General features: G+C 45.0%; 1 protein-coding gene across 5 annotated transcripts in view; it reads left to right on the top strand.

Annotated features, from left to right (window-relative positions):
• Positions 1-16,749, top strand: part of IGSF11 (immunoglobulin superfamily member 11) — a 96,884-nt gene that overhangs the window by 61,834 nt on the left and 18,301 nt on the right. The window contains exon 1 of one of the 5 annotated variants that reach the window (XM_067003840.1): positions 2,769-2,883. The exons of 2 other annotated variants lie outside the window; for them this stretch is intronic. Coding sequence is in view for 1 of the 3 variants with exons in the window: in XM_048057952.2 (XP_047913909.2) it covers positions 2,979-3,000 (22 nt within the window). In the remaining 2 variants the exon portion in view is untranslated. Of the gene's footprint in view, positions 1-2,768; positions 3,001-16,749 lie in introns of those variants that run through there. 2 more of the 5 variants (XM_067003844.1, XM_048057952.2) reach the window with 2 other exon arrangements.

Raw genomic sequence — 16,749 nt, 5'->3', positions numbered from 1 at the left:
CTTATGTGTGTCCTCTGCAGAGAATTCACTCCTACACTACATGTCCATACCCCTTCCCCACCTTGGGCCCTGTTTTGCCATTGTCTTTTGATATAAATTGTGCTGGAGGCAGTCCCTCTCCCTCCTCAGCTAGTGATCGGGCAGCTAATTCCACTCTCTCGTGGAGTCCTGCCGAGCATGTAATGAAATGGCCAAATTCCGGCAGTTCTCCCCAGGAGGGAGTCGGAAACCATTCAGCGGCATGTCACAATGTGAGCTGTGATAGTGGGGAACCTGGAGGAGTTCCTCATCTATCTCCTCGTGCTGCTCATGAGAGCAGGGCTCGTGCCTTGGCAAGTGCTGGATCAGGACTCTACACAAGCTGCTAGAGAGGTCAAGACAGCCCAGGCATACCCCATGGTGCTGGCTTATAGAGTTACAATTGGCTGTGACTTTGGGACAGGACAGGCTCTTAATTTAGTGGCTAATGGCTGAGTAACCCAGAGGCATGTGTAAGGCAGGAGCAGAAAGAGTTTGCTGTGTTTTCCTTACAAAATTGCTCCTTGACTGAGTGCCTTGCTGATTTTCAGCCACCATCCCATTGTGCAAAATAATGATGAGGACGCTGAAACCTCTGTGCAGATCAGCCAAGGCACTTCCCTAAAGGAGGACATTGTCTGCTGTCATTAGGTCTTCTCTGGCTGTTGTGGGTTCATCCCCTTGATGGGCAGTGATCATGCACACAAGGCCAGCATACACTGCTTGGTGTAGGGGTGGACGGTGATTTACAGGGTTATGAAGACTGCAGGAAGGACCAAAATCGGGACTGCATTTTTTTATGCAGTCAGTTCAAGGTGAGTATTGCAGCTCTTCTGGCCAGGGAGGCTCTCAGGAGAGGATGTTTCCCAGTAGTGGATTTTGTTTTCCTTTTTCCCCATTGATGCAAAGTAGGAGCAGTACCTTGATGTGTTCCTGCCTTGGATGCAGTAAAACTTGCCTTGCTTTTTAGGTAGAGGCACATGACGATGCTTGGGGGAAAGATGCTATAAGGAAGAGCGAGGGTTTTTCTGGGCTTTGCAGCCCAGATAAAAGATTCAGGTTTGGATTTAATTGATGGGTTTAATTCATGACAGGGAGATTCTGGCTCAGAAATTTCCATCAGTTTTATGAGTGCTGAGCAGTGATCACCTGTGCAAGGGGCATATTTCTGTAAAGATCCTGCTTGTATTTCCCTTCATTCATGCCCTCTCTCCCCCACCCTCCATCCTTTTCTCTTGAAAAGGAAATATCCTCCAAACCAGGGAACTTTAAATGTCTTTTACCTTTTTTTCTTTTACTCCCAAGCTCATTTTTGTCTCTGGACCAGCATGCCCGATAAAATCATGCAAAGGTCTTTTATTTATGTTTGGCTAGGAGCTGACCAGATGCCCCAGCCTGTGAAATAATCACCATCTGTTGATTGTAATTGCAAGGCAAAAGCCAAAAGCCTGGAAGGTTTTTTTTCAGTGATGTATTCAAAGAACTGCAGCCTGACTTTTCTGAAAAAAACTAAAACTTCTACTCTGGGTCAGACCTTTTTTATTTTCTTCTTTTTTTTTTTTTTTTTTACTACCTTCCCACATGCTGAATGCCTATGAATAGTTCTGCTACTCATTCCATCCTTATCAGGAGCAATTTGGTTTTGCACTTTCTTTTTCCTCCATGGCCCTCTGAGAAGGTGGCCCCATGGCTGTGCCCCGGTGCGTTGCATCCTTCCTTTGCAGCCCAGCACTTCGGTGGGGAGCACAAGTGTCTGAGGTCCTACTCTGCACTGAGTCTCTCCTCTCCCTCTTTTTGTCTCCCTGCCATCGTGCCATTCTCACATCAGTCAAAGTTGTCTCGGGGGGAGAAGGACAATGGCGAATACTGCAGGTGCAGCGAGAATCAATAATTCATTTAATCATAAATTAATAAATGATGATACTGCTTGGGGAGAAGGGGAGGAAGAGAAAGAACATTAATAAAGTGGTTTCCAGATCAATTCCACAACTCTGAGCGACCGAAGAAAGGCACCAGAGGGCCTGAACCTGATAATTGTCAAGGTCTGTAGGATTCCCTCACTGCTGTCATTGCCGCTTCTTGGGTTTAATTCAGCGACCTGGCTGTTATCTGCCCCTGTCTCCTGTGGTACTTGGGGGCTGCAGAACTTCGGTATTTGCACGGCAGTGAGCAAAATGCCTCTGGGTGGGGCAAGCGAGCTGTATAGGCGTTTCTATACTTGCTGGATAAAAGCATTGCGGTGCTTGAAGTGCTGCTGCTAGGCGCTGAGAGGAAGGCAGGTCTTCAGTCCTAGCCCACCAAGAGCCGAGCTTGTTTCTCTGGGCCTGTGGGGTGCAGCTGAGCATTGCAGCCACTGGGTGACCCAGGAGCAATTAACGCTGCGCTGCATCTGGCCCTGCCCGAATTACGTGGTGAGCAATGCACATATGCGTCCCATCTGCTGGGGTCTACACCGTACGAAGGCAGGGCAAGCCAGGATTTAGCCATCAGAAAATGAGGAATGAATATAATAAGGATATTAAGTGTGTTAACCTCCAGCAGACACCTCTTGGACAGGTTATGCCTATTTATTTCAGTAAGTGGACAAAGATGGAGAAAGCCCGTAACACAGCGGTACTTCATCCTGACTAATGAGCAGCCAAATTTGTCAAATGAGTTACCACCAAGCTGTGGTGCTTTCCAGTACCTATCTCTGTCCTTCCCCCTGCCTGCAGTAACACAGGCATTTTGCAGCAGCTTAAATGAAGGTCCTCAGGGGTTTGATTTTTCTCCAAAAATATATAGGACCCTGAGGATGTCCTTCCATGGATTTAATGTTCTGTGGGATCACCTGAAGCTCATTTTCATCATCGTCTAGGAGAAGAGGTCAGGTCTGTTTATGCAGCATGGTAGTGATTAGAGGAATTTAGAAGCTGTGCCCCTCTCCCAGCCATCCATGTGGTCAGCAGGCATCTGGGAACATGACCTCCCTAGGGACACAAGGTCTTTATTATGGATTTGTATGTCACTGTATTAATAACTGTAATGACTACTGGTTTTAGAGCCTTAGCATCTCTTTTACATAACTATGTACGTTGCCAACAGGCATGAGGTGAGCCAAAGCTGCTGGAATACCCAGCAAGGCTCTTTGCCTCAGCAGGGGCTTGAATTCTGCCCAGTGCTCATATACTGGGACAAACATCTGCTTTTCCTAAAAAGAAGGAGTGAGCCAGTGCAACCAAGAGTGTCACTGAGGCTTGGGACCTGAAATCTCAGGCAGCTCAGACACTGAGAGAGAGGGAAAAGGTCTCCAAAATGTTCTCGCTGGGTGCACTCCCAGCACCTGTGCTCCTTCTTTCCCTTGGACTGCTTCTTCTTTTACATCAGTGCAAATTAGAACAAGGTCAACTTATTTCCTGATGTAAGGTCTATCCTTTTTTTATTTTTTTCCAGTTTAATGTCGTAACTTCTCATTATTACCTCCTCCCACTCTGCAGTGTTCATATGGATCAAGTATATTTTATACTTTACTTCCTTGGGATTGTTTCTTAATCAGCTATACACATTTAACCCCTCTTGGTCTTTTCCTCCTAAATTCTTCCAGATCTAATTATTAATCCTCTCCTCTTCTCTTCTCTTCTCTTATCTCAGGTAAGGAAAACCTGATGGGATGAACAAAATTGAAACCTTGGGCTGGTTGCTATGAAATGGTGCTAGCTAAAGCTGCTTCCTCCCTCCCTTTGTTGTCACAGGATGATTTTCTCTTCACTACCCAAAACTACAAAAGCCTGTTTTGCGAATAAAACACATCAAGATTTTTTATTTGCTATTTTCTCTAATCTTAGAGTACAAAATAGCTTTTGGGCTTTCTCCCTCCTGCTGAATATGCATCTTTTGGACCATTGCTCTCTAGGATCATTACCTGCATTTTTCTGTTTTGGTTGGGTCTAGATTAAATCCTCCTCTTTCTCACTCATGCTACTCCCTGCTTTAACTTTCGGACTATTGCCCACACATGCTTAATTTTATGGAGCTTGTTTGGCAAGGGCCTGTTTCTTTTTCTTTTGTTACATTTGCAATTTCTCTGTAGGGCATCAGCTACAAATGTAATGGACAGTTAGTGTTGGCTTCCTGTGACACTGGTTTAATAAGACCAGTCCAAATAAGTGCATTTTCTTTTGGTACCTCTGGCCATTTTTTTGATCTGTGGGTTGTTGGTTCTGGTCGAACTGATGCGGTGAGGTAATGTCAAATTCTTTAAATCCTTAAGGTGCTGCTTTTACTGCCTGCCCTCTGGGTGCTAGTTGTGCATATGTATTAAAAAGCAAAAGATTTTCACTTCTGTATTGCAAGTGGTTTTATTCTTTAGATTCTTAATGACTCCCTATTTGTTTCATTATTTCACTAGGGATAGATATCGACTTAAAATTAAACATTGCCAACTCTATTCCTTATTGAAAATCTTTATTATGTTTGCTTTTTGGTTGGTTTTGTGGAACCTCCCCAGCTCAATGTAAATTGTCAGATAATTTGTCACTGGCATAATACGTTTGTCGATGGTTTGCCATAACAAATTAGGCTCCTGATCTTGCATACATTTATGCATGTGCTTATATATATAGATTGCTTAACATTCAACCCTGTAATAGTTCTGCTGAAGTGAAAAAGACTTCTCAAAAATGCATGTGTCTCTTCTGGATTAAGTTTGACGACGTTGCTATCTTTATTTGGTTTGTAGACATGTCATTCTTCAAGTTCTTTTTGTTTCTGCTCCCCTTCTCCTTCCTCCTCCCCCCCTTTTCTAGATAAAACTTCCTTTCTTTATTCTTCTGGCTAAGGACAGATTTAAAAAAAGCTGCTCAGCCATTGCTTAACCGTTAATTTCATCCTCATCCTCATTTATTAATGAACCTACCTTCTTTCTGGTGCTTCTTTTCCTCCTGATGAATTCGTAAATCCCTTCTTACTCCCTTCAGTGCCTTGGGCAACGTAAATTCATTTACTTTTTTCCCCGTACCCTTATCTTTTCCCTACAGCCTTAATTGACTCTGTATATTCTTGTTTAGTCACAATCTCCCTTTCCATTTGCAGCACAGAACTTTTCTTATGATTTTCTTAATGAAAAGGCATCAGTAGGAAAACACCATGCTGTACAGTACAAAAAGATCTAAAGTGTTTCATTTAAAAGTTGCGTGTGGTGGAGCCTTCTCAGGGAGAGTTTGTAGTAGGAATAGTCACTGTGTGGCAAAGCCATCATTTTAGTTCTAGTGGGTCTCTGACTTAATTTTTAAAGCTCTCACTGTGACTTGAGCAGGGCGAGATGGGCAGCTGAGCAAATGGCAAATCCTGTTCTTTCTGAGCAGTTTCATCCGCTGTGCTGTGTTGGATGTTCATTATGAGACCTCCTTTCCTTCCCTGGTAGGAGACGAAGAAAATCTTCCCATTTTCTGGGTAGTTCATCTCAGCCAAAGGAGGTGTGTGGGGGGGTGTCTGTGAGTGTTTCAGCCACTTCTTGCTCAGATGAAGGCAGGGTGCCAGGAGGAAATTTGGACCGACAAAATGAGGAGCTGTAATGGGGGAGAGGGGATGGGAGGTCTTCCCAGCCTTCCAAGCTCTCCTCAAAGATGGGTTGGCAATGATGCCATGCTTAAAGGCTTCAGCAGTGTGGCAGACAGGCAGGAGTGTCCTGTGACCACAGTGGCTGCTGTTAGTAGGGATGGCGCACACACCCCCGGGGAGCAAAGCTGGAGATGAACCAACAGAGGGAGTTGCTTCACAAGGTCCAGGGACATAAACTTGGAGGCTAAATTTGGAGGCTCATTAGAGAAGACCTATTCAGCCAAGGCTGATCTCATGACCTAGAAAGATTCTTAAGTCTTGTGACCTACAAAGATGTAAACTAGAAAGTGGCTCTCCCACTGACCTGCCCCATGATCTTGGGAAAGTCTATTTTCTGCTCAGTTTCCCCATCTATAAAACAGGGACAGTGATGTAGGGTTGTGGGAGTTTGGCCAGCTAGTGACTGGGAAATGCTCTAACACCCTGGGTTGAAACAGCAATGTTTCTTTCTTGTATGGAGTCAGTGTGAAGGTGTTGGTGGGGCAGAGCAGGAGGTCAGTTGTGTTCAGTGGTTCACACCACCTCTTCTGGGGATGCTCTCACCCACCTCTCTTCTCCCTCCTCCCTGTGTGGGTGCCATGGAGAGTAGCTATGGGTAAGCAAAGCGTAACAGGGTTACAAGTTCCCATATGCCTTTTGGACTAGAATAGCACCATTGCCTCTTCATCATCCCACATCACCCCCATCCTTCCACACTTCCTGAAGATGGACAAGTCAGGAGTCATGCTAAGCCCTGAGGAGGCGGAAGAAAGCACAAACTGTGCTTAAAAATAAAGAACTTCCATGGATCTCCATCGATCCACAGCTCTCCCCTTTCTTCTCTTGTGCCCCGTGCTGCCTGGTAGGGGTACTGCCAGAGCTCTGGTCAGCATGCTGGATGTTTGCTCAGAGGAAATGTCTCTTTGTTTACATGGGGGAGAGAGGAGCTTAGGAAGAAACCTGGCACAGAGCAGTTGGGATTCGGTTAATCTGCTTAGAAATACATTAATCGGAGGATCAGATGCTGTCAACAATACTCTTTCCCCCTCACTCTCTTCCCTCTTTCAGTACCTTACTCATCACTGCTCCCATTGGGTCCCGTTCCTCACCCTCCTCCATGTGTTCCTCTTCTCCCCTGCTGTGGAAGTCAGGCAGTAATGAAGCACAAGGAGATTAAAGAAAAATTAACAAATAAAATATAAATCCTAGATCTAAATGAAAATTAAAAATGGATCGTCAGCTGTTTATTTGCATCCCTAAATATAGCCTTGTGCCTAAGCCAAACCGAACGTAGCCAGGATTTCCCTGGAAAGCACTGGGAAAAATGTGCAGCTCCCGAAGCATGAGCAAGTAGTGGAAACAGGCAGGAAGTCCTGCTTCCCCTCGGGACTTTATCCATCTCCCCCCATAACCACAAGAGGATGCAGAACAAGCTGTGGTACCAGGCTGAGAGGTGGCATTGTCACGGCATTATCACCGCAACTGGAGAAAGAACTACTCCAAGCCACTAGCCCTCACTGCCTTCAGTATGAACTGGGATACTTGGTTTCTGGATAACATTTCTTACCTAAAAATGGGCAACTGTAATTATTGTCAGAAGTCTCAATTTAGTGGGTGTGCTGATTAGAACTGGAGACAGGTTCAGTCTCTATTTTTTTTTTGTGTGTGTGTGCAGTTGGGATAATAATATGCACAAAGACATTACCTGTATGGGGGGAGAGCTCTGAGAGAAGGGGTCACTAATAATGCTGTTAATGGCATATTCCTCAACACCTTGCTATTTTACTGCCTGGCCTTTGGTGAATTTAAAAGGAGCCTGAAAAGTGCATGGAGCTGAGGTTGAGGCCAGGTTTGCTGCTCTCTGTGCTATGTTGTTGTAGAATAGCTGTTGTCAGAGGAGTATTTGTTCTACATGTGCTGTCTTCTTCTAACATTTTTTCTTTATTAATTTTTCAAGAAAAGCACAAGAACAAAAAGCATTGCAGTGTACAAGATATCAGTACCGACTGGGGGATAAAGAAAGAGGTGAATTGCTTCTGCTTTATACTCTCAACATTTGATTTGCACACGCGATGTTTTATATTCCTGGGTTTTGTCCTCAGATATGCAGCATTCTCTTTCATTTTCTGTTACGAAGGTATAATCAGAGGCAATGCAGGATGTGCAATGTGGCTTACTTAATTTCAAGGGAAACCTTTAACTTCAGGAACATCTGACCTTTGAGCCACTGTTTTAAAAGCATTACGGCTGCATTCATTTTGGAGATTTTGCAATCCCATATTAATCCAAATTCCGTTGAAGTCAATACCCAGACACCCATTGTCTTAAGCTGGGATTGGTTCAGGTCATTACTCTTCATCTTGTGCTGGAAAAAGGATAGGGATAAAGAGGAGGGTGCAGCAGGATGTCAGAGCTCAGTTTCTTTTTGTGCTTTCATGGGTGAAGTAAAGGCTGGCTAGGAGAAAAACTGGGGTCGGTAAAAGTTTTTAATGCAAAAATAATTGGGGGGTGGTGTGGGAAGGGGGTTAGTAGGTGGCATGAGGGAAATACAGTGCTGCTGCCTGGAGGTGCAGCAGTACTTGCCCCAAATGAGAATTGAAAAGCAATTTCGCCAGAGGTTCCTCCATACATCTTCTCTTCCACGTGAAGATGTGTCCTTGTGCTAGTTCCCCTCTGCTCCCTCTTGCTGGACCACCATGCTTTAGGAAGACTGAGAACCAGCCTCTGTTCCCCTTGATCTGCTATGAAGATCCAGAGGAAACAGTGCCATTTCCCTGTTCATGCTTTATGCATCTTCTATATGAACCTGCATGCAAAATGTATAGCACAAGCAGGTGCACTCAGCTATTTGAGGATGTGTAGATCCCGTTCATGTACAGGCTTCTTTTCCTAACAAATCTGGAGTTCTGATCCTGTGATCCATACCGTAAGGTAAGCCTTGATGCAATAGCTTCACAAGACCTGGGGTTGGACATTGGCCCTGCAACCAACAAGTGGACACAAGACATCTCAGAAGGCTGTGTCCAGATGTCATGCCAGCGAGGCAGAAATGCTGAGCTAGCAAGCTCACAAATTCCTGCATCTTGGCTCCCTCCCAGAAAACAGGAGGTAGAGAGCCAATAAACTTCGCAGAGATGTGTGTCTTTGACAGCAGTTCTGTGTACGTCAGCTGCTCTATTGCTCCTGGCCAGGAGCAGGGGCTCTGCTACCTGCTGGATGAGCTTGTAGCATTGAATCTCTGCATTTTGGGGATTTGTTTGCCTGGGCAAAGGAGGGTGTGATGGCATTGCTGCTTCCACTCTGTTCAGCATGAGTAAGAGGCAGAGGGAGGACATGGTAGCACAGGTCTCGCTGTGAGCTGCTATCAGGAAAGCATGCAATGTCCTTTCCAGCGTGGTGTCCCTGCTGGTTATAGCCACACTGGCTGGATTAATCCTAGTATAGACACATGTACTCATGCTGGGGCTGGGTTTTCCTTTTGCTGAGGACAAACAAACACTTGTGAGTTTGGGGCTATCCTATGTTTCCAGTGTGTTGTGCAGAGCTGCTCTGAGTTTTTCTTTCAGCTGTATGTGTTGATGAAAAATGGCTTTTTTTTAGTCCAAAAATCTTTTTCACATTTCACAAGTGCCCATTACATTCTTTTCTTCACTTCCTTCTTCCTATGGAAAATGGCCAGGGTATGAGAAAGAAGTGGTACAGGTGATTTTTAATTTCTTCTGACATTGGTTTCAATTTTTTCTATAAGAAAGAGGATGGGGGAAAATGCAGAGAAGGTAAGGAAAGGAAACCATTTCTGTTGCTTTTTCATCTATGTTCAGTGCTGGAAAAACTGTTATCTGATTTTCTGCTCATTTTCCTCTCTGTCCCTGTATTTCTTGTGTTCCTCTCTTGTAGTTTGCCTCCTCCCAGGCTGCTGCTTTCCCGAGAACATAAATAGCCACAAGTGCTGATATTTGCATGGAAGGTAGGAAAGGAACCTTGCAGGAAAAGGCAGTGCCTCAGGTAGACGCGCTCCCCTGAGCAGTGTCTTTCAGAGCTTTGCTGCTGTTGTAGCTAGAAAGTTAGTCTGAGATCCTGCAGTGAATTTTGTTGCTAACAAAGATGATTGGTGGGGTAAAGACAAATGTTTTTAACATGCAAATTAAAAACATACTGTAGTTATATTTTGGAATTTTGGTTTCTATATTCTTCTGCTTCTTTTCCTTTGATATATGTCTATCTCATTCCCTACCTTCCTTCTGCCACAATGATGGCTTTCTCCTATCACAAGGGGATGTGTTTTATGGGCTCCCTCTTAACCCTGCCTGATTGTTATAAGGCTCCTTCTCCTTTGGTACCTTTGTGTCTGGTACAAATGAGTATGGTAGGTCCCTATGGAGGGTGCTGTGCTTTTTGGGATGCTTCCCAGCCAGCCAGCAGCACCTCTGTCCCCATCTCCCTTGTCCTTTAACCCAAACAGTTCTTGCTCAGATGCTGATATCATCAGTCTTCTCCTGCCATGGTGATGTGTGGAGTGTTCAAATACTCCAGAAGCTTTAATTAATGAACGTGTTTTCCCTGTGAAGCCAGTGGATGGGAGGAGGGAGGAGAGGGGCACGGCTGGCGCTGGAGCATACGCTGCGCATCCTGCCTTTCACAGCCGGCCATTCCTCAAAGCCTCGCCACCCCCCGCAGAAGCGGAGGGGGCCTGGGATGCCTTGGAGGGGCAAAGAGACGCAATCGGTTTTGACAGGATTTGCACCACAAATTAAGTGCTGAGTGCTAGCATTTGACACTCTAGCTCCGTGGAGCTTTTGGGTAGCCCCTCGCAGAGAAACCTGACAGAAACCCAAGCATCCAGAAAGCAGGGGGGGAAAACCACCCTGCCACCTTCTGTTTTTCACTTCTCGGAGGATGCAAAACACTGAATGGGTGCTGCACGGCCTTGTCAGCTCCAGTGAGCACCCCGACTCCATTGCCTAGGGGAGGAAGGTGTTCTCATGGCAGAGAGCCTGCACACTGCCACCTTCCTCCCCACACTGCCACAGTGCAGGGTTGAAGGTATGTCCTGCAAAATGAGCGCAGGACCCTGGGAATGAAGACGTATATGATGCCCTTCAACCTGGGGATGTGATTTTTCCCCCGCTCTGCCCCTTCCTGCACTTCTCACAGCCCTGGTTAGCTGCACTGCCATGGTGCTGGGCACAACCATGCCCCAGAAAAAAACCTCTTCTTGGGTCTTGCTGGCAGTATCAGCACCAGAGAGGAGATTTTTGAGGGTCAGTGCGAGGGCTGAAGGAAAGAGGATAGGTGAGTGGGTGCCCAAGGCTCTTCTCTCTCTGCTAGGGAAGTTCTGAACTGCTAGGTTTTGTTTTAGGTTCACTGGGGGTATGGAAACAACAACACCCTTCCTCTTGATCAAAAAGTATGTACCAAGCCCATTTAATTACTTCCAGCCAGTGATGTTCATGCCAACAGACTAATGGAAGCTTGTTTTCATTTGTTAGACTTCCGTTACCTGGAGGCGGCTGTAATTTCTTCATCTGTCCTTTGTGCTTATGCATTATTGCTGCATGTGCTGTCTGAAGTGATGCTGTCTTCCAGCCTAGCAGAAGTGCCTCCTGCCCTGCTGCATCTTCTGCTTCCTAGAGTTTGGAAGAGACTTTAACATTTTGTGACGTGAGTGCAGAGATACATATTAGTAGGTCCTACAATAATGAGAGCTGGGCAAGCAGTTGTAAAAAGCTGTTCCTTTGCTGAAGGTAACCTCTGGATGGGCAGCACCTTGTGCCAGCCTCAGTAGAGTAAAACCTCCTGTAACACCGCCTTGTTGTTAGAGCTGAATTCCTTCCCTGTGGTCTGTGTTTATTGTGAACATAAATGACACGCCTGTGGCAGTCTCAAAATACATCTTCTGAGCTTCTCTTGTAGGATTTAGCACCACTGGGTGCCCAAGCAGCACAGAAGCACTGGTGAGGTGAGGGAGCTCTGCAGTCAGATGTGCCATGTGGGAAAGCAATGACACGAGCAGATCTCTCCACAGGTCCAAACTGTAGAGCCCAACACTCAAACCCACATCTAGAGCCTTCATTGGTAGACCAGGCTTTGGTACAGTGGATGTTTGCGTTCTGACTTTATCTTAGCTGCTTTTTATGGAGTCCTCCACCAGCTGAAGTAATCTCCGTGCTTCCACGAGTCTTTTGCAGCAGCCTTTCCCTCATGCAGTCGTGTCTTCGAACAGGGGATGCTGGTGTGAGCGCTCACAGAAGGCAAGGAAACCAGGTCGGGCAAACACTGTCGAAGCAAATTCAGGCTTATTATTCAAACAGATGTTCATGAATATATTTTGCCATATTTGCAGAGTCTTAATTGTAATCTGTCTTGATGGGCACATGAGTTTAAAAGTAGAAGACTGAATTTATGGAGGGAGGGATGAGCTGGAACATGACCTACAGAGCTGGGCTCTGGAGAGTGAGGGTTCACTTCCACCTCTGCACAAGCATGAGCAAGTCACCTGGGTGACTCCTTGTCACCTGGCCTTATTGCTCTTGCCTTCCCTGGGAAAACACATCCATGTTGCAAGCAATGCTGCTGCATTGCATGTTCATTCATAATTGCTGCTTTCTTTACCTTCCACTCTTGGCAAATATAGTGGGGATTTGCTGCTTGTTTTCCCTCCCCAGTTAAAGGCTTTCCTCCACCCCTCTTGTGTTTGCTCCCCAACATCTTCCATAGGAAGCTGTAAAAACTTTTCCTGATGGGGTCCCTCCTGTGAAGTGTTGGTGTCACCAAGCAATAAAATGACTTTCTGCCTGGTGAACAAGAAGTGAATCTGGGCAAGAAGCCCAAGCATAATTCTTCTGCAGAGATTATTATTATTGCCATTAGCAAATATGGTAGGAAAAGTTGTGATAAACAAGGGAGAGATAGGTGTGATTTGTACATATTTAATCTCTTCTCTGTGTTGTTTTTTCTTTTTCCTCACTGTTGGCAAGCTAGGTAAAAAGATTGCGTCACTTCTGCATAGAGTCTCATGACATTGGGGTTGTCCATTGCATGATGTGACATAGCTCATCCAGTCTCATACGGTACCTTTTCACATCACAAAAATATTTCTTAAAAAGATAATTCTACCCCTTGAAGTAAATGACATGATACCACATAGTCTAGAGATAGAAACCTACTTCTCAGCCTCCTGCAGCATTTTAAGTCTGCAGCTCAGAGCAAGGGACTGCAAAACAAACAATCAGAAAAACAACTTTTAAAGCCCCAGGACCTCTATACAAGTAGCCTAAGCCCTTAGTGCCCTCTCCCTAGCCATAAGGCAAACAAGAAGGGAGCACAAAAAAGTAATTGAGTTCTTTGCCTAGTGCTATGTGTTTCTAGGTGAGAACCTCCGTAGCAAGAGGCACACCACAGTTTGGGAATGATTCTTCCTTCCCTGATGCAAAATAGTTTAGTGAGTCCTTTGGAAAAGGCAGAGAAGAACCAGCGAGCTGTGGCGGCCCGAGCTGTCTTGCACAGATGCTTCTTTCCTTGGAGATGATGCTGGCTGTGCACCCCACATTGCTGGTTTCAAACTGGGGGTGTTTGCAAGCACCAGCAAACTCGGCATCAGGGTTGACCTGCAGGATTTGATGCTGGTCCTTCCCAGGTATTGCCAAGGCACTTGGAGGAAGGTTGAGGGAGCAACATTTTTGATGCCTGTGGATATGATCTGGTTTCAAAAAGCACTATTGGGCATGTGGAGTCAAGCTGTGCCCTAGCATCACTGCTAACCTCTGTGAAACAGATGAGCGCTGTTTTTGAATTGTCCCACACATGTCCATCAGCACAGGATTTGCTTCCCAGGACCACAGGGTGAGTGGCGTACCTCGAAACAGGACCTGGAAGTGCCCAGCATGAGCCTTTCCCAGCTCTTGGGAAACACAGAAAGGCTTCTCTTAGCTGAAAAGATAAGCAGGGACAGCAGTGAGTACCTGCTCCTGGCTGCCAGAGAAAGGAAAGCGTTCGGAGAGACTTCGTTATATGGAGTACCACTGATCTGAGCTTTTAATAATGCAATGGACTTGTAAGTGTTCCAAATGATGAGATTTGTGAATGAATTTTTAATCCGGGGTTTAACATTAAAGATTAACATGTGTGTTTTGAATTTCAAAAAGGGAATTTACCCCCAAAAGGCTAAGACTTGCTTCAGTGGCTTCTTATGATTTTTATTTTATTTTGCTCCCCCACCCTCCCCCTTGGGGTGCATTAAAACAAAAAGAAACAAAGAAAAGGGAAAACCCAGCATCCAGGCTGTGCTTGGGGAATCTTCAACTCATTCTTAAAACAGTGTCCAATTGGGCTTTTCATATTAATGTTGCTTTGTGCGCTCTTAGACACAGCAGGAGTGACAACATCTGTGTGAAAAACTGAGCCAGCTGTGCAAAAAAAAAAAATCTTAGTTCAGAGCAGTTGTGTACTTTGCTGCTTGGGCACAAGCAGCTCCTTGCATCTGTTATGGAGGGGAAATGTACAAAGTGTTTTCCTGAGACTCTAACTCCAAAAGACAAGGGAAGCCTGTAGCAGCTTTATGTTTGCAGAAGTTAGCAGCTCCTGTAAAAGAGAATTTAGGACATCGGGGTAAGGGGAAGAAGAGAGGACAAGCATTAAATCAGACAACACTGTGGGGTTTGGTCAGCCAGGGTTGACTCTCAAGACCTGGCATCAAAAAAAAAAAAAGGTGGTAAGGAGGTAGGCATGTGGTTATGTACGTTAGCAGCAGCAGCTGCATTCACCAAAAACCCTCTTTCCTGAGTTTCAATCATGTTATGACAGTGTTCTGCATTTTTCGAAAACCTCTGTAAGAGGTTTGAGGCATTTTGTGAGCATCTGGCACTCCTTTGAGGATGGTGCTGAGTGTGAGCCCAGCCTGGACTGCTTTGCAGCAAAGCCCCTTGCAGAAAGTGTTTGCTCATACCATCCTGTAGGACTCCAGCAGAGCTGAACATAGTGAACCTTCTTGGCTATTTTTTCCCTCCATGATAAGAAATGTGGGTGTTAATTTGAAATCAATACTAATACTTGGCACGATGCTGGAGAGCATGAATAATAGGCAGAGCAAGACCCATGAATCAGGTGACAAAGTCCTATTCGTGTCTCTCCATTGACCTGCAGCGTGGTGTTGAGGTGAGTTATAACCTCTCTCCATCTTGGTTGTCCTCGTTGCAAAATGGAGGCTCTCTGAACTGCCCCAGTGCCTTACCTGCTAGCGTACATTTGAGTGACCACTGAAACTTTCTGCGCTGGAGAAGAAAGACAGCAGATTTGTTTTAATAAGGCCATGCACGTTTTTATCTATTGGTCCTGTTTCCAATATCCACTGGCACCTGGCACTTAAGCAACACTGGCACCAGACTTCACATAGAACATCCACAGCTCCTGGTGTTCCTGTGTGAAGACAGAGCCATAGCTGTTTGTAGCTAAAGCTGGTTTAAAAAAAAAGAAAAAAGTCATGTATTCCAGGGATATCCTAGTGTGTCCTCTCTCTTTTGTCTCACTTCAGAGTGAGAGCATAGGCTTTTTAGTGGATGGAACAGAAATCAGGGGGAATTTGCATTGGTGAAAGATACACTTCACATGGAAATCCATATTTACTGCATGTGTGTGCATAACACTGTACTGTGTTTTATTCACTGTACAGTGAATAAAATAATATGAAGTGAGAATTGATATAATATCTAAATACATGGAAAAAGTTTAAGTGGATTGGAATAGTGTTTTTACCTTATTGAATTGAAGCACGCCAATATTGCCGTAATTAAATGGGAAAGTCGAAGCAATTCATTTTGTCTTCACTCACTGAAAATGTCATCGAAGTTGATATTCTTACAACCTATTTTGATTTTAATGAAAACTCTTTTCCCAGTGGAAAATTGTCCTTTTACAACCTCTTTCAGACAGCTCATCTCATAATCTGAAACATTCAATTACTGACCTGACATTTGCCAGATCAGAAGACAAATTTGTTTTTTATTTTCTTTTCAATTTAAATGAAAAATACCTTTTTTTTTTCATTTTTCTATTTGTTTGTTTTTAATAATTTTATTTCCAAAGTAGTTTGGGATTAATGAAGTTTAAGATATGGAAGTTTTACGTCTTTGACCATTCTCATGGAAGCTAGTTTCAGTCTGACTGCTTTCGGAGACTGAAAATTTTGCTTTCCTGCCTTTATCAGGCTCGTTTTTAGAATCAGGTATGAGACACAGAAGTTGTACTGTGGTTGTATGTGTTCTCACTTAAAGGCTCTCTCTCCTACCAATGGGCTACAGGAGTTCTGTTATCAAAATGGATGCAAATGTGATTAGACCCTTAAGCCCTGATTTGACAAGATACTTACACATGTGCTTGATTTTTAAACATGAAGTGTATTTCCAGTGACTTAACTGCCTTTAGTGGAATTGCTAGGACATACCAAACCAGCCTGGGTGTCAGTGTCTGGCTGAGCAGCCCCAGCTCCATGTTGTTACTGTGCTGGCCATGCGAACATCAGGATAAGTGAAGAAGGACTCACAACTAAGTCATGGAGCAGGAAAAATTTTAGGGGAGCTCATAGGCACAGTGAACACCAAAGAATGTCTTCTGGGTGTCCTGTCACTTGCAAAACTTGTGTACTCCACAGGCTGAGAGTATTTCCTACATGAGACACAGAACTCATAGAAAGCAGATAGCCAATTTCTTGGCATTGCTTTAGCCAAAGGTTGTGGGTTGCTGGACCAGATACTTTACCTGATATTCATCCCATTCATAACTCTCCCGTGGGCCAGCATTAAGACGGGTACCTTGCGAAGCACTAGGGAAGGTTCCCTGCATTTGGCTCTGAGATGTGGGGCCATTTCTTGGGGAGTTGCTTCCTACCCCCATACCTCACCACTCATGGTCTTCTGCACTTGCTTAACCCCAATATCAGCTCCCACGCTCCCAACACAGTCCTGCGTCCCTCTTTCTCAACATCTCCCTTCTGGGGCTGTCCTTGTGCCTCTCCAGCTGATCCACCTCAACTTTTGCTCTCCTCCTTGGGCTGCAGGAAAGCTCTCTCACTTAGAAGCCCCATCTCCTTGGAGCCCTCATTGCTGACCCAAGACCTGCCATGGTCTCAGTGGCTTTGCATCATATGAATACTTCTGCATG

The sequence above is a fragment of the Anser cygnoides genome, chromosome 1, assembly GCF_040182565.1.
Source record: "Anser cygnoides isolate HZ-2024a breed goose chromosome 1, Taihu_goose_T2T_genome, whole genome shotgun sequence".
Taxonomy (NCBI): domain Eukaryota; kingdom Metazoa; phylum Chordata; class Aves; order Anseriformes; family Anatidae; genus Anser; species Anser cygnoides.
This window is presented reverse-complemented; position numbering and strand designations above follow the sequence as displayed.